This window comes from Sus scrofa, chromosome 8 (genome assembly GCF_054392235.1).
Source record: "Sus scrofa isolate SSC_HxYL_T2T_F1_AM1 chromosome 8, Sscrofa_HxYL_maternal_Yorkshire_Landrace_v2.0, whole genome shotgun sequence".
NCBI classification, from domain to species: domain Eukaryota; kingdom Metazoa; phylum Chordata; class Mammalia; order Artiodactyla; family Suidae; genus Sus; species Sus scrofa.
In genome coordinates, this window is record NC_139390.1 from 108,661,947 (window position 1) to 108,680,426 (window position 18,480).

Consider the following 18,480-nt stretch of genomic DNA (forward strand, 5'->3'; position numbering starts at 1 on the left):
CCTTCTGCCCTATATTTTAAGCATCTGAAGACTTTGTATCAAAAGCTCAAGGGATGTTCTCAGCCATGAATATCTGCTGCTCTCGGCATTTCCCCACATCCCCATTTGACCTTTTCTTATAACCTTTCTAAAAAAGAATATGAATTCCGCTAAGTCTCATTAAGGAAGGAGTGTTTCTGTTTGCTGTTCTCCTTGTTGCTTTTGAGTGATTTAGAAGAAGTGAAGAAACTTCTAAATTTGTTGTTAAATTAAAAATTGCTGGAGTTCTCTTGTGGTACAGCAGGTTAAAGATCCAGCATTGTCACTGCAGCAACTTGGGTTGTTGCTGTAATGTGGCTTTGATCCCTGGCCTGGGAACTTGCACAGCCACACACCCACACACACACACAATTGCTATCCTTCTACATGAGACAGTCTTTACTAAATGCCTAGAGACTCCAGAATCCTGTATCTTTCATATATTCTAAGGAGAAGAATTCCTCGTGCTTGTGGTATAATATTCTGTGGCTCCAAAAGTGATAGTAGAGAAAAATAAATTGAGGGAAAAAAAATCTCAATCACTTATGTACACACCAAACTTCATATAAATGCATTGATTATACTTAGATAAAATATTGCCATTATAAACTCCATGAGTATTAAAAGTTGGATTATTTGTTATGAATTTTTGTTTCATGAAGTGTAATTAGATGACTTACCTTAAAGGAATTCAAGATCTTAATATGCTAAATGGGAATTTTTCTTCTTCAAAGGGGTGACCTTTGAGATACACAAGTTCTAAAAATTCTGTCATGGGTCAGAATATTTTTGGAATATCTCTAAAGAATTACTTTTATAATTAGTTCGTAAGACCCACACAAGTGCTTTATTATTTTCTCATTACTAAACTCAGCTAATTATTCATCTTATTAACAAGACTCTGTGCCATCAAACTTCACCAGGTTTTCAAAAATAGTCACATCCACCTTCAAAAAACCATATGGACAACACCAATCAAGTTATCACTTTACATGTTTTACATTCAAAAGAGTGTTTCCTCTCCAAAACAGTTACTTCAAAGACAGAGATTGAAATGTGCCTCAAAGAGCAACAAAGAAAAATTTCAAAGTGCCTTGATCAATAGCAGTATTATTACATTAACATTAATTGTTAGTAGTATGCTGAGGTCATTTTTTTAATGTCTATAAAGAATTTATTGAAAAACTAGGGATGATTTTTCTGGAGAACATAAAGACTTGGAGGGATCACTATGACTGAATTCTGTTCATGAATACCTGCGTTCATTCAAGTTAAAGGTACATTAGTATGCTCATTTGACCATACAAAATGGAAATATAAGACTCCACAAAAACTGGGCTGTCAGTTCTTGGAACCTATCTCTGCTTTCATTTGTGGCAGCTCTGCTTTAACAGCCTTCTTCAGCTTGGGCACACCTTCCACCCAGATAGTGTTTGACCGCCTTCTTGGCCCACGTGGTGGGCTCTGATTGAATCCATGTAGGCTTGGCATTACTGGAAGCACATGACTCTAAAGGAGGCAGTATTAGGTGTTGCATTAAGCTTCATGGCACATTCAGGATCTCCTCTATTATGCATGGTCCCAGGTGATAAAAATACAAAGATATAGCCCATGGCTTCAAGGTTCTCTCCACTGGAGTGGATGAGGGCAGCACTGAGGTGGAGAGGAAGGGAAGGACAGAAAAAAGTAGGCAAACATTCACATAGCCATGAGATATGTCTGTGTGGTATAGGTGGGATGTATATAAAATTCACATTTTTTTTAAACACAGAGAAGGGAAATATTTGAAAGCTGATCAAAGAGAAGAAGAAGGATATTTATTCTCTTTTTTTCTCCAGAGAATAAAACTTGGTGGAGTTCCTGTTGTGGCTCAGTGGAAATGAATCTGACTAGTACTCATGAGGACACAGGTTCAATCCCTGGCCTTGCTCAGTGGGTTAAGGATCTGGTGTTGTTGTAAACTATAGTGTAGACCAGGGACTACAGCTCCGATTCACCCCCTAGCTTGAGAACCTCCATATGCCAAGGGTGCAGCCCTAAAAAAGGCAAAAAAAAAAAAAAAGAAAAAAAGAAAAGAAAACTTGGACTAGTAGTTAGAAAGTACAGTGAAGCAGATTTGGGCTCAACACAAAGGAATTTTTTAACAGCTACAGTTGTCCAAAAATAGACTAAACCAGCTATCTGGAAAGAGTAGCAAGGTCTGAATCACAGATGTTTATTCAGAGGCTGTGCAGTGGTGATCTGTCAGGGTGTGTCACCAGTGGTATGAAAAAATGAAAAACACATGATTTCCAAGGACCGTTCTCTCTCTAAAATTCTACTCTAAAATTGTTCCTCCAAATTCTTTGTTTGTCCAAATCAGTCTTATTACCTTATATTCATACTTTATAGATTGCTAAAATTCAGATTATGAAAAATCTGTAAGAGTAAAGGAACAAATGAATGTAAAGGTACCTGGTAGAATACTTAACAATTGTTAGTTGAATTTGAATCAGTAAAAAATAAGCCAGTGAAAAGAAAAGCTTTGAGGCCTTTTAGGAAGATATGGCATACCCAGATATCCAACTACCCAAATTTCATTCCTTCCCCCAGTCTTAATGGAGGGCTGAGAAATGAACTTGGGTTTTTAGCAAGAGGTTTGAGGTAACTACCACCATGTGGTACCACCTCGCATTCCACACTCTGGACAGAGAGAATCCATAGTCAACTCTATAAAAGTTACAATGTCTTCCTTAAAGAGTGACATACATGCTTATAGCAAAAAATATGGATAATTCCTGGAGGTTTGTGGAATGTAGAAGTTAATCTATAGACTTCCTATTGGTTTAGTTAGCCATTTGCCCAAGAGGGAAAGAAGATAATTCAGTTATTGATCAATTTAATTTTGAGTACAGGATTTGATTAAAGAATCCATTGGAAATTTAGGTGAAGATAATATTTTAAACAATATTTTTACTTATGACATAAAAGTTACATGCTCTTTGACTATGGTACCATCATTATTAAGATTGGTTACTCAAGATTTGCTTCACAAAAGAAGTATAAATTATAATAAGGAATAGGAAATTCCCATTGTGGCTCAGCAGTAATGAGCCTGACTAGTATCCATGAGGATGCGGGTTCAATCCCTATCCTTGCTCAGTGGGTTAAAGGATCTGGCATTGCCGTGAGCTGTGGTGTAGGTTGCATACATGGCTCAGATCTGGCATTGCTGTGGCTGTGGCGTAGGCCAGCAGCTGTAGCTCTGATTCAAGCCCTAGCCTGGGAACTTACATGTGCCATGGGTGTAGCCCTAAAAGCAAAATAATAATAATAATAAGAAGAAATGATAGTTCTATTAATTGAGCACCTTCTATGTAATTTATCTGTATTATCTTTGATAATATAGATTCTATCATTTCCGTTACACGGATAAAGTCACCAAGATTCCTCAGCTTGTAAATAACTCTAAACACACTCAAATCCAGGCAGTTTGTCCTTGCACCCCACTTTCTCTATACAATACTGCCTGAGTTCATCAGACAAGCTGCCCTCTAGCTAATAGAATGGAGATGGCTCGGTTGTGCCCCTTCTTTGAGCTGCAAATCATTTTGGAATTCACAACAATTGTATTTCCTAAATTAACTAGAGAGTGGATGGATGATTAGCAGGTAATGTCCTGTGTGGAAAAACTGACTTGAGTTCAACAGCAGGTGTCTTCTTGCCTTTTAGAAAAACTTAGACTTGGTGCAGTGCTAGATAAGCATATTAATCTGTAAATATTAAGGTGAACATTTTTGTTGGATACATGGAGAGCTTAAAACACATTAAATTTTGCAAAGAAAAAAATTAAGCCTGTAACCATGATTTCCCCTGAAGTGTAAAGATGATATGGAAATGAATATGCCTTCCTGTTTTCTCTTCAGTGAGGGAATTTAATCTGAGTGGCATGTTCAGGATGTTTCTAAGGAACCTGCACACTCTATGAAGGTTTAAAATATTTTATTTTCCTGATATTTTTCCTACTAGCAGTAAATGAAGTCCTCATAGGCTTTCTTTTTATATATATGTATGTGTGTGTGTGTGTGTGTGTATATATATAATGATTTTTATTTTTTTCCATTGTAGCTGGTTTACAGTCTTCTGTCAATTTTCTGCAGCATGATGATGGAGTTACACATACATGTATACATTCTTTTTTCTCATATTATCATGCTCCATCATAAGTGACTAGACATAGTTCTCAGTGCTACACAGCAGTTTCTCATTGCTAATCCATACCAAAAGCAATAGTCTGCATCTTATTAATTCCAAGTTCCCAATCCATCCCATTCCTTCCCCCTTGGCAACCACAAGTCTATTCTCCAAGTCCATGATTTTCTTTTCTGTGGAAAGGTTAATTTGTGCCCTATATTAGATTCCAGATATAAGTGATATCATATGGTATTTGTCTTGCTCTTTCTGACTTACTTCACTCAGGATGAGAGTTTCTAGTTCCATCCATGTTGCTGCAGATGGCATTATTTTATGGCTGAGTAGTATTCCATTGTGTATATATACCACATCTTCCTAATCCAGTCGTCTGTCGATGGACATTTGGGATGTTTCCATGTCTCAGCTATTGTGAATAGTGCTGCAATTAACATGCAGGTGCATGTGTCTTTTTCAAGGAAAGTTTTGTTCAGATATGTGCCCAAGAGTGGAATTGCTGGGTTATATGTATAGTTTTCTAAGCTATCTCCACACTGATCTACATAGTGGTTATATCAGCTTACATTTCCACCAACAGTGCAGGAGGGTTCCCTTTTCTCCATACCCCCACCAGCATCTGTTATTTGTGAACTTATTAATAATGGCCATTCTTACTGGGGTGAGGTGGTATCTCGTGGTAGTTTTGATTTGCATTTCTCTAATAATCAGTGATGTTGAACATTTTTTCATGTGCTCATAGACTTTCCAAGTGTGGTTTTGGATAATGTTACATAAATGTTTTAGAGTTTTATAGTAGGGAATGTGGGTAGCAATATCTTAATCTTCAAGTATTATAAATAATACTAACAAGAGCTACCCTTTTTTAAGCAGGGACCATGCTTTTACATGCATTTATTCAATCTGTGCAACTTATGAGTTGAGTTTCATACCCCCATTTTATGGATAAGGAAATGGAAGCTTCAAGAGTTTAAGCACCATAAGTTCATTCAGGTAGTAAATAAAGGCCTGCATTCAAATTCAGAGGTATTTGACTCCCAACCCATTCTACCTCACTTTAAGTTTTATTTTTTGTAGAGATAAAGCTTCTAAATAATGCACTTCTGAATGGTACTGAATAAGACCTTTAGAAGCCCTGAGTTATTCTCAGTTTCTATACAAGCTAAAGTTTTTACAGCTTTGTTGGTAAAGGTAAAAAATTTTTGTCTGTGTATCATGACTAAAGGACTCTTTCTGCTGAAGATGGAATAAATACCTAGTTGTATGATGAGGCACATCAATCTGCGCAGCAGCATTAAAAACCTTTTTATACAAGTATTTTGTTTTTATTTTAGTACATTTAAAATTCTAACTATGAACTATTTCAAACACAGAACGCTATCGCAAAATATCCTGTTAGACGTCTATGCCACTACCGTCTGAATTTAATACCTATAACATTTTGCCATATTCTTTTCGAAGCTTTTTTGTAAGAAAATTTTGATAAAACTACAGTATCTTCACCCTGTTGCATTAGCTTTCATGCCTCCCCTGCGATCTTGACTATCTTGAAGTTCATGTGTGTTCTTCCCATGTATACCTTACATATTATTGCTTACTTAAGTATGTTCATACAATCATATATTAGTTGGTCTTATGTGTTTTTGAAATATCCATAAATCACATTACATATTCTGCTTTTTTCACTTATCTTTGTATTTTTTAGAATTATCTGTATTGGTACACATATATCTTACTTTTCATTGTAACTGCTATATGATAGTATCCCATTTTTGTTTATACATACCATTTTTGTTTATTCATTCCTCTGTTGCTAAATATTTAGCTTATTTTCCCTTTTTGTCTATTATAAATAATGCTCTAGTGGAAATCCTAGTAAATGTCTCCTTTTGCACATTTGCAAGAGCTTTTCTGGATTATATACCTGAGAGTGGTTATTTCAATTTCTATTTCCAGTGACAGGGTAAAAGAGTTTCCCAGTGTTCTCACAAGAGGGTGTATTATCAGAATTTTAAAATTTTGTTAGGAGGAGGGGTAAATAAGAGGTTTGGGATTAATATATACACATTACTCTATGTAAAATAGATAATCAACAGGGATCTACTGTATAGCACAGGAAACTCCAGTTGGTATTGTGTAATAACCTATATGGGAAAAGAATCTGAAAAAGAATGGATATATGTCCATGTATAACTGAATCACTTTACTGTATACTTGAAACTAACACAACATTATAAATCAACTTCAGTAAAACATAAAAGACAAAATAAATAAATTTTTGGTAAGTACCAAAACAACTTCCCTCTAGACTTCAAAAATGTCAGCATCATGAAAAACAAGGAAAGGCCAAGGAGCTGTTCCAGATTAAAGGAGACTCAAGACATATCTAAGAACAATATGTGATCTTTGATTGGAAAAATGAGACAAGAAACTGTATTAAACATGCTGGGAACTCCAAGAGAATATTCTTGTTCTTAGAAGATACTCACAGAAGTAGTTGGGGATAAAGGGACATGATGTCTGAAAATTATTCCCAAATGTTGTAGCAGTATAATAATAATAGACACAGAGAGCAAGATAAAGCCAAGCGTGATAAATTTTAACATTGGTGATCAAGGTGAAAAGTCTATTTGAAATAAGTCACTTTATTTTACTTTTGGCTTTTCTAAGGGTTTGAATTTTTTCCAAAAGAAAAAATGTTTGCCAAACTTATATGTGGAAATTGGTATTGATTTTTTTTATTCATGCTTCTCTGATTGTTAATGAGATTGAACATCTTTTCATACATTTGTTGATCATTCCATTTACCTTTCTTGTGAATTTAAATAATTTTTCCTGATTCTACCTGGCTGTTTGTCTTTACTTTATTGGCCTGTCAAAATTTTATCATGTCCCGGATGCTGCTGCTTTGTTGGTATGTTATGTAAGCAGTTTCACTCCTTCATGTAATGGGTTCATTATGGAGTCGCAGCCTATGAATCTGTAAAAGTGACTTTATTTTTAATAATTTCCCTCTCACTCTCTTATTTTTAACTCTTCTGCTGAATGGAGGATCAGTGTACAACATCTTGTCAAGACCCTATAACTTTTGGTTATTAGAAAGTCTCATTTTTTTAATTAAAGAGACAGTTTTATTTATTTTGTTTTGTCTTGTCTTGGCCTTTTAGGGCTGCACCCGCAGCATACGAAGTTCCCAGGTTAGGGGTCAAATCAGAGCTACAGCTGCCGGCCTACACCACAGCCACAGCAATGCCAGATCCAAGCCGTGTCTGTAAACTACACCAAAGCTCACAGCAACGCTAGATCCTTAACCCACTGAGCAGTGCCAGCGAACAAACCCATGTCCTCATGGATACTGCTGGGTTCATTACTGCTGAGCCACAACAGGACCCTTCTTTTGAAACTTAAGTCTCCAAATCAAATCTAGCGCTCTGTTCCTCACCCCTGGCACAAGCTAAACCTCTCTGTGACTCTAGTGGCTAAGACTGTGGACTGCTTTATTCACACCTTCCCCTGGTAAACTTCTAGGTGCTCATCCTGCCCCTGGAGAGGGAAGAGGAAGAAGCCAAAAGGCAAACTTCTTTCCCTTGAGTTAACTGTAGATTCAGTTTCTTCCTTGCTGTTTGTCACTGCTGCTCTAACTCTGACCAAATGTTGATATCCTGCTGTGTCTGGCACCAAAATGCTGCCTGTCAGCTTAGAGAGGGCTTGTTTAGGGAGTCTGAAAAGGTGATGTGGGCTGCTTTCCCTTGGCATAGCTCCCTGATACTGCGATCTGGCCCTGACTTGTGGTGTGGATCTAATTTTCACCTTTTCCATAAAGCTAGCCTGTTGTCCAAGCCCCATTTATGGGAAAGATTATCCTTTTCCACTGATATGTTTTTCACCCCACTTGGTGGAAATTTGTCTCTGTTCATCAAGTATTGAGAGGACAAGTCAGAGTTACCTGGTGGCTCAGAGGCTTAAGGATCCAGTGTTGTCACTGCTGTGGCTATGGTTACATTTGTGGCTCAGACCCCGTCCCAGGCCCAGGAATTTTGCATGTGGCAGGCAAGGCAAAAAAAACAAAATAACAACAACAACAACAACAACAACAACAACAAACACACAAAAAAACAAAAAACAAAACAAAACAAAATTATGGGTTGACTCCAATGGCTATTCCTCTCTTATCTCAGATCTCTTTTCTTTCTGACTAGATTACCAGAAGCAGACCAGCAAGTCTGCCAGAGTAGATGTTTAATCAGGATGTTTAATAGATGCCAGGCTTCCTTTGGAATAGGCGACTCTAAGCTTTATGAGTAACGGTCTTGGGTTTCCTCCTTCCCTCAGCTTCTGAGGAGGAGGCTGCACCCTCACGCTTTCACATGGGTAAGGGAGAGAATGACCTCAGTCCCCTCAAAGCCCACGATCCCACCTATGGCTCGTTCCTTTTCCTTGTGGGAGGTGAGGAAGAAGTCGGTGGAATTCAGCACCGGTCTAGTGATTCTCAGTCAGCCATGAGGAGAGGTGGCTAGCTCCAAGTGCTCGTGGCACTGTGGTCTTAGCATCTTTTGTCATCAGTTTTGGGTTCATCAACAATTCCAGGACCATGGGAAAAATCCCATCTAATGTAAGATTTCATCAGTATCCTTCCTTGCATGAAAGTTTTCAATTGTCTCAATGTGTTCAAATTTATTAGCCTTTTCCTATGGCTTGTCCTTTCTGTTAGCTTTTTCAGGAACCATTACCCTATTCCTTACAAAGTTTTTGCTTTTCACATTTAGATCTTTCATCCATTTGGATATATATATATATAATATAGTGTGTGTGTAAGATCTAATTTTAATTTTCCCACAAGGATAGGCCATTGTCTCAGCACTATTTGTCAAGTAGTCTTTTCTTTCCCATTAATTTGTATTACTGCCTCTCAAGCTGCTTTTAACTAGTAAACATTTGTTTTTTCTTTCTATAGGGCTATGCCTGCATTATCCCCTAAACTTAATTATATCTCTGATATATCCACCTGTCATCATGAATTGTTGCACTGAAGTTTCATTGGAGAAGGGATTGTGTTCACTGTTGTATCCCCAGTGCCCAGTACCCAGCTCAGAGATGGCGCTTACTAAATATTTGGTGAACGAATAAATGAGTCCTATCTAAGATCCGCTCAGCTGTGAGTGTGTCCTGGGGTCTAGATGCTATACAACATCACAGGTTTTATACATATTTTTACTGATAAAATGGGCTTTTCCTTTTCCATAACATGGGCTCCCTCTTGATCTGTCACTATTCTCTGACACACGCATCTCAAATCATCCTAGACTTCTCCCTTTCCTTGACCTTGTCATCTAATGGTCACTTTGGTTTGTAAATTGCTACTTGCTTAAACCGAGGTATATTTTCCACTCACAATATCTGCATTTCAGTTCAGAACTTTTTTCTTTCCTTTCTTATCTTTATTTATTTATTTATTTATTTTTGTCTTTTTTATCTTTTTTAGGGCCATACCTGCAGCATACGGAGGTTCCTAGGCTAGGGGTTGAATCCAAGCTGTAGCAGCTAGCCTACACCACAGCCACAGCAATGCCAGATTCAAGCTGCATCTGCGACCTACATCACAGCTCATGGCAATGCTGGATCCTTAACCCACTGAGCGAGGCCAGGGATCGAACCTATGTCTTCATGGAGAGTAGTCAGATTCATATCTGCTAAGCCATGATAGGAACTCCACTGTTTTATCTTTTTTTTTTTTTTTTTTTTGTCATTTTGCCTTTTCTAGGGCTGCTCCCTTGGCACATGGAGGTTCCCAGGCTAGGGGTCAAATCGGAGCTGTAGCCACCGGCCTACGCCAGAGCCACAGCAACGGGGGATCCGAGCTGCATCTGCAACCTACAGTACAGCTCACGGCAACGCCAGATCCTTAACCCACTGAGCAAGGGCAGGGATTGAACCTGCAACCTCATGATTCCTAGTCGACTTGTTAACCACTGCGCCACGACGGGAACTCCCCTTTTTTATCTTTTAATGTGACGTTGGATATATGCACAAGAATATGTGTAATATATCATCAATTATGAAGATTAATAACATGCACACTTAGGAAGCCAGCAGCTCCCTGGAAGGGATAACATTACCTGTCCATTGACTCTGCATGGGTGCTCTGCCCTGGGCCACACACCTTTGCCTCCAAGGGGTAATCACTATCCTCCAGTTTGGGTGTTTCATCCTCTTGCTTTTGGTTGTCTTTTCAAATATGTGTGTGTATATATATTCCTAAAAATGCATTATGTAGATTTACTTGTTATTGAGTAGCTTTATAAGAATAATCTCATATGTCATGAAGACTGCAACTTGAATTTTTCATTCAACATTTATGCTTCTAAGATTCATCCCATACTGTTGTGTGTGACTATGGTTCATTAATCTCATTAATTAAATTAGTAAACACAATGATATTACATTGTGTAGCATATCATGCTTTATTTGTCTATTCTTCTATTGGTATTTGTTTGGAATGTTTCCAGGGTTTTTTTTTTTTTCTTGCTCTCTCAGACAACATTGCAATAAATGTTGTTTATGTCTCTTGGTCCACGTGGCGAAGTTTCTCTAGGCCCTGTACTATGGAGTGGTCTTTCTGGGTAAAAGGATATGCAAGTATTCAAATTTAAAAGATAATGCTAAATCAGTAAGGGGTAATAAGTACAAACTACTCTATAAAATAAGCTACAAGGCTATATTGTATAGCACAGGAAAGATGACCATTGTTTTATAATAACTTTAAATGGAGTGGACTCTTTAAAATTATTGAATCACTGTGTTGTACAACTGAAGCTAATATAATATTGTAAATCAATTATACCTCAGTTTAAAAAAAAGATGCCATGGAGTTCCTACTGTGGCATAGTGGGTTAAGAATCTAACTTCAGTGGCTTGGGTTGCTGTGGGGGTGCAGTTTCCATCCCTGGCTGGTTCAGCAGGTTAAAGGATCCAGCATTGCTGCAGCTGTGACTCAGTTTTAATCCCTGGCCCAAGAACTTCCATATTCCATGAGTGTGGCTATTAAAAACAACAACAAAAAGATGTCAGGAGTTCTCCTGTGGTGCAGTGGGTTAAGAATGTGGCATTGTCACTGAAGTGGCTTGGGTCACTGCTGTGGTGTACGTTTCATCCCTGGCCTGGGAACTTCCACATGCCATGGGCAAGGCCAAAAAAAAAAAAAAAGATGCCAAATTGTTTTTCAAAGTGGTCTACTTATAATCATGCCATTTAAGTACAAAATGTCCTATTGATGCTTATCCTTTCCAATAGTTGGCATTGTAATATTTATTCCTTTTTTCTTTTATGGGTGTAAAATTATATCACTTGTTTTTCTTTTTCTAGTTTTATTGAGATGTAATTGATATATAACACTGTATAAATTTAAGGTCTACATCTTAGTGATTTGACTTACATACATCATGAAATGATTATCCTAATAAGTTCAGTGGACAGCCATCAGCTCATATAGATATCAAATTAAAGAAATGGAAAAAAACTATTTTCTTGTGATGAGAGCTCTTAGGATTTACTCGCTTATCAACTTATCATTTTCATATGTAACATACAATGATGTTAACTGTATTTATCATGTTGTACATTACATACCTTGTACTTATTTATCTTATAGCTGGAATTTTGTACCATTTGACTGCCTTCATCCAGTTCCCCCTCTCTCTAGCACTAGCCCCCCAGCTCTCCCCATCTCCTTTTAATTATAACTTTTATTTCCCCAAGAAAGGAGTTTGAGGTTGTTTTATATGCTTGTTAACCATTCGCACTTCCATTTCTGTAAAGTGTATATTTGTCTTTTGCCCATTTTTCTATTGGATTATTTGCGTTTTTCTTATTAAAGTTCTTCATGTATCTTGGATCCAAGTTCTTTACCAGTTTTTATAAGTAGTCAATATTTTCTCCCACTGTGTATTACCTTTTCATTTTTATATGATGTCTTTATAAACAGAAGTTTTAATTGTAAAGAAATTGAATTTATCAATCTTTTGTACTGTAATTAGAATTTTTTATCTTGTTTAAAAAACATCCAGCTCTACATTTAATTTATAAATATATTCTCTTATACTTTCTTTTAAGGAATTTAGAGGATTTACTTATTTATTTATTTTTTGGTCTTTTTTTTAGCTATTTCTTGGGCCGCTCCCGCGGCATATGGAGGTTCCTAGGCTAGGGGTCTAATCGGAGCTGTAGCCACCAGCCTACGCCAGAGCCACAGCAATGCGGGATCCGAGCCACGTCTGCAACCTACACCACAGCTCACGGCAATGCCGGATCGTTAACCCACTGAGCAAGGGCAGGGACCGAACCCACAACCTCATGGTTCCTAGTCGGATTCGTTAACCACTGCTCCATGACAGGAACTCCTAGAGGATTTATTTTGGGAGTTCCCTGGTGACTGGTGATTAGAACTTGACCCTTTCACTGCTATGCCTTAGGTTCAATCCCTGGTCTGGGAACCAAGATCCCACTTCCAGCCCCCTACATGCTGCAGTGCTTTAAACCTTTTTCTGTATGGTATAAAGTAGGGCTCCAATATAATTTTATCCAAATGGATAAATAGTTATCTTGTAAGAACCATTATTACTTTGAAATATATTCACAATATATATAGTTATGAGAGAAAAACATAACAGAATATATGGTATTTAGAAAACATAGGATGTAATACATATAATAATCAGTATATATACAAAATTTAAAGAAAAGGTATTGGAAGGACATATACTAAAAATAACAACAATGATTATCTTTGGTAGGTGGGATAATTGATGATTTTTCTTTATTTTTTTGTTTTCTGTATTTTCCAACTTATCTATATTGAGCATGTATTTATATAAATTTTTAAGCAGTGAGAAATGAGATAGTGTCTATAGAGGATAATATAGCAGTCAATGCACCTTAAAGAGAAATTAGTTGAAAAATAAACCATGAATTGAAGTCTTTCAGCTTAACTTTTTTTGCAAAGCTTCTTGCATTCCTGGAGCAGGGTGGGGATGGAGTAAAAGGGTGGATTAGTGGTAGGTCAGATGAATGTTTGTGGATTATCCAGTAAAACTCAGTATGTAGGGAAGAAAAGGGATTAAGTTCTGAAATCTGGGCGAGTCTTCTGTAAATAGTTACATACAATTTCTCTCCCCTGAGATGTTTGCTTTACAGGTACATAAGACCCTTTGGAGAATAGGATCCAGATTACTTAAGTATATCATTGGTGATCGAAGTTTTTTTTTTCCCCCAACAGCAGATAATGAAAAGACTTATAAAACGATATGTTTTGAAAGCACAAGTAGACAAAGAAAATGATGAAGTTAATGAAGGTAAGCATCTTCAATGTGAGAAACATCCTTTTACAACTAACTTAATGAACGTGGAAGACTTCATATTGAAGGATACTTTAAAAATCCAGTCTCGGGTTACAGTTTGGGTTCCTCCAAGATTGTCAGGAGAATCTTATGTTACATCTCTAAAACTTTGTCCTTTTAAAGAAACAGTTATTTAAAATGTCAAACAGATTCAATTTATCCCTGTGGAATGGCCTGATTCTTTTTTTTAAAGAAAAATTTTATTTTTAATTACTTGATGAATTTTATTACATTTATAGGTGTACAACAATCATCACAACCAAATTTTGTAGTCATTCTTAAAGTGAAAATACTGCTATCTTTCTGGGAGCTTTTAACCCCTATTACGTAAGTAGTCTTTAGTTTCAGTGAGTTCACATGAGTGTTAACATTTTTCCATTGATGGAAGTAAAATAATGGTCAGCTCAAACAACATCCACAGTTCATCAGAAAAATCTTTATTTTGTTATCCAGAAGGAAATCTCTACCCTGTTTTCCCCACCCACTGTTTCTCTTTTGCCTTTCACTTTTATTCTTGGAGTCTTACTTAAAGATGCCTGTTTTTCCAGGCATATCCCAGGCAGAACATCTGTTTGGACTATAAAATTTTTTCATCAAAAGCTGTGGTGTAGGAGTTCCCTTGTAGCACAGTGGGTCAGGGATCCAGCAGTGTCACTGCAGTGGCTTGGGTCACTGCAGCGGCTTGGGTCGCTGCTGTGGCACTGGTTCAATCCCCGGCTGGGGACTTCCACATGCAGCAGTTGCAGCCACAGGCCCAGAGTTGGAAAGAAATCAACCAGGGAGAAATAAGTTGCCCTAAAAATGGAAAGCACAGTTTTCAACCCAATGAGATGCCATTAGATCTGTCTGCACTGATAAGAAAGGCTAACAAGTAAAATTGTTGATGAGCTTTGAAGCCATTACTTGATTCATGCAAGGAATCCCTTACAAATCTGGGTCAACAAAGTGGTATGCTTTGGAAAAAAAGAAATCTAAGAATGTGTGATTGAAAACCAGCAAAAATCCAGTCATGGTGGCCTAGAAACAGTCTCAGGGAGACAGGATTGGAATTGAGTTTTAATTTAGAAAACAGAAACCTGGTCAGTTGTACCATAAACTCCCTGAAAACAAACAAAAATATTAAGTGATGGGGGAATTGGACTGTCTTGACAGCATCAAAAACAAGGAGCATCGTCCAAGTCCTTTTACGCAAAAGAGGAAAATGAATTAATGAGTATTTGGCGTTTTGAATGAGGTTCTAAGAAAGTATATCATATAACTTAACCTCCTAACTTAATAAATGGGTAATTTGTGTTTCCTGTATTGGCGGACTAAATACCACACTTAGTTTGTAGGCTTCCTTATAACTAAAAAGGAAGAAGAATGTGGGGGGGAGGTGAAAGGGGGCTCCCTGGTCTTATGGTCCACATATGCCAAATGGTGTGGGAATCCATTTCTTCCACAAAAGCCTAGACTTGTGATTTTTGAATTTGATCCATTTATTTCATCTATATTGCCAAATATGAAAGGAAGGACTTCTTTTTTTTTGGTGGGGGGGGGGGCCAGAAAAGGAATCAACAAATGTGTGTTTTCCTGAAGAAGTGTTAGAACTCCTTAACATAAAGATGTTCTGATTTTTATATAGTAAAACAACAGAGGTTATACTGTAAAACATCATAAAGATACCAGGAAATATCATGAAAGTTATGTTTTACATGTGATTTTATTATAAAAAGCTGTTAAAGTGCCAATAATTTGAAGAATCATTTCTTAGATTCAGAATAAATTCCTGTTCCATAGTTTACCTTTCGGGGCCAATGGTTTATCTATAGTACGATTATTTGTAAGAAATCCAATTTTTAATTATAATCTATGTATGCTCAGGTATTACTGCCAAGTCAAATTATAGGAATAGTCTCCACGGCCAGGGGTCTATGTATATACACATTGCCAGCGGCATCATGTCTTAACTCCTTAATCCACCATTGCTTGTTATTTCCTTAGAGAAACTAATTTGTTTGTTTCTTGACTCCATGTTCATTACCATGGCCTTCCCTAAGAAACACCCCTGCTTTTTTTCCTTCCTTTCCCTTACTTCAAATTTGACCTAAAACTTACTTCTTCCAGGTGCGTATTTGCCTGTTAAATAGATTGATTCATTTTTAGTGGCATTTCATTTTGCTAGGAATCCATTCCAGCCTAGCAATGGGAGATGGTCTATGTAGGTGTCCACTCTTAGGGCTCAGGGAACCAGAACTCCCTGAAGACAGCAAGACGATTCCCTGATTATAAACCAGTTAACAGAGAAATCACTCTGTGTTAAAAGATGGCTGAGCCACAGGGCAATACCTGAGCTGAGTCTTACTTTTAAAACATAGGTGGACCACGTCTTTAGCTTTTTTCAAAGGTCAGTACATTTTTAAAGGTAGACATTTCTTAAACATTTTAAAGGAAAAAAACAAAACAAAATAATTACATTGTGATGATATAAGACAAATGTATTACTGTTGTATTAATTTCACTCTGTTTTTTCCTACATCCGAAGAGCAAATTACCAATTATATATTTTTAATATAAATACCGTAGGTGAATTAAAAGAAATCAAGCAAGATATCTCCAGCCTTCGCTATGAACTTTTGGAGGACAAGAGCCAAGCAACTGAAGAATTAGCCATTCTAATTCATAAACTCAGTGAGAAGCTGAATCCCAGCATGCTGAGATGTGAATGATTCAGTAACCTGGAATTATGGCTTCGACTATAGCACAAATGTGGGCAATAATATTTCTAAGTATGAAATACTTGAAAAAACTATGGTGTAAATTTTTAGTGTTAATTACCTTTATCATGTGAATCTTTAAAAGTTAGGTCTTAATGATTTTACTGTTTAATCACAAGCAAATGGTCTTCATTTTAATTGTCTGCCTTGACATTACAAACAGTGACATGCCATTGTATTTAAAGGCCCAATATTACTACATTACTGACATTTTTGTTTGTTTTAGAATAAACTCTACATCTTTGCACTACCTGATTGCCTCCAAGAGACTGTGGCTGCTTGGGGACAGGGACCATGTCTTATTCATTTTCGTGTCTCCAGCATCTAGTACAGTGCCAGATACATAGTAGGTGCTCAATAAATGTTGTTGAAATCAGCTGAACTGCCAACAAAATACAAATAAGTATTAAAAGGCCATCACTATGTAGCATACCGTCTCTTGTCCAAGTGCTGAAGGTTTTTTTGTTTTGTTTTGTTTTGTTTTTGAAAAACAGAAGCTGAAAAAAATTTTACAGACAGCTATGGCATTGTCAAATTTTCTTAGAATTTTTGGCATCACTGATAATTCTAGAACCTTTGAGTCCTGAATGAAGAATTTTACAATGAAATGGGTTAATGGAAAATATAATAACGTTACATATTTAAGTTTCAGAGAATTGTTCAGAACAACACATTAAAGACTTTTCTAAAGTATATACTGTTTGCTTTCTGTCAGATTTTACTGGTTGTTTTTCAGAAATGTGAATTTAGTCAGCGAAGTGGTAAATTTTTTAAAGTTGGGGGTTATGCAGGTTGGTAGTTTTTATCACCTCCTAATTTCTGCCTCTGATGCGTTAATGCAAAAATAAGTTATCAAAAACTGGCTTCATATCTTTGTCTGTCAACACCACTCTGAGTTTTGGAGGGTATGCCATGGGAAGAAATAGAAAAAAGCAATGAGCAATGTCTGTGTGCCTGGAAAGGCGTGTCCAAGCATCACCAGCTGTGTTTTATTTCCCTTTAAGGCATCACTTGCCATCATTGCTTCCAATGATTGACATCCTTTTTCTTTCTTTCTTTTTTTTTTTTGTCTTTCTGCCTTTTCTAGGTCCACTCCCACGGCATACGGCGGTTCCCAGGCTAGGGGTCTAATCGGAGATGTAGCCGCGGGCCTACGCCAGAGCCACAGCAATGCAGGATCCTTAACTCACTGAGCAAGGCCAGGGATCGAACCCGAAACTTCATGGTTCCTAGTCGGATTCGTTAACCACTGAGCCACGACGGGAACTCCAACATCCTTTTTCTCATCAAGGCATTTCAGTTATACTTGCTACACAAAAAGATTGTGATGTGTATGTATCTGACTTACCATAGAAGTGAGGTGAACACTGGTAATATCCACAATGCCTCATAAATACTAGACAAAGGGATATAGGCTGGTAAGTGCCCTCATCTCTTCACGGACCATAAAACACTCAAATGTATTGTTATTTTTTTTTAAGCTAGCTAGGTTTAAATCTCTCATAGAGTTAGCTTGTCCTGATTCTTTTCAATCTGTTCCCATCAGGTCTTAACAGAATACAAATTATGATTATAGCTCAAAGATAGTTTTATAGGTTCTAAAAGCTAATTAAGGGAGTTCCCTTCATGTCGCAGTGGTTAACGATCCTGACTAGGATCCATGAGGATGTGGGTTTGATCCCTGGCCTCCCTCGGTGGATTAGGGATCTGGCGTTGTGGTGGCTGTGGTGTAGGCTGGCAGCTGTAGCTCTGATTCGATCCTAGCCTGGGAACTTCCATTTGCTGTGAGTGTGGCCCTAATAAAAAAAAAAAAAAAAAAGGGCAATTAAATACACAGTGCTATGAAAATAATTGCTATCATACATGAAGGCTCTCTAGACATGAAGACAAAAATGAACATTAAATGGAACCACATAAAGTTCTTTAAAGATTATTTCTCAATTTCTACTTTTTTGGGACTTTAAAAAAGAACTTTATACATTTTTGCTACCATTGTAGGATATTTCATTAACTTTTGTGCTATGCTAGTAGTATTTTGTCCTAAACATTTTTAAAACTATGTATTTTATGTAATGCCTTAGAACTGAATAAAATACTTAATTTTTTCATTATTACATGTTATTATA

At 37.0% G+C, this 18,480-nt stretch overlaps 1 protein-coding gene across 14 annotated transcripts in view; it reads left to right on the top strand.

Annotated features, from left to right (window-relative positions):
- The window catches only part of TRPC3 (transient receptor potential cation channel subfamily C member 3), a 77,638-nt gene extending 60,591 nt beyond the window's left edge, over positions 1–17,047 (top strand). For 11 of the 14 annotated variants that reach the window (XM_084970976.1, XM_084970978.1, XM_084970973.1 and 8 more), the window contains 2 exons: positions 13,478–13,553; positions 16,164–17,047. In XM_084970976.1, the coding sequence (XP_084827102.1) occupies positions 13,478–13,553; positions 16,164–16,306 (219 nt within the window). In that variant the 3' untranslated portion in view covers positions 16,307–17,047. 14 annotated transcript variants of the gene reach the window in all.
- Positions 17,048–18,480: the final 1,433 nt, after the last annotated feature.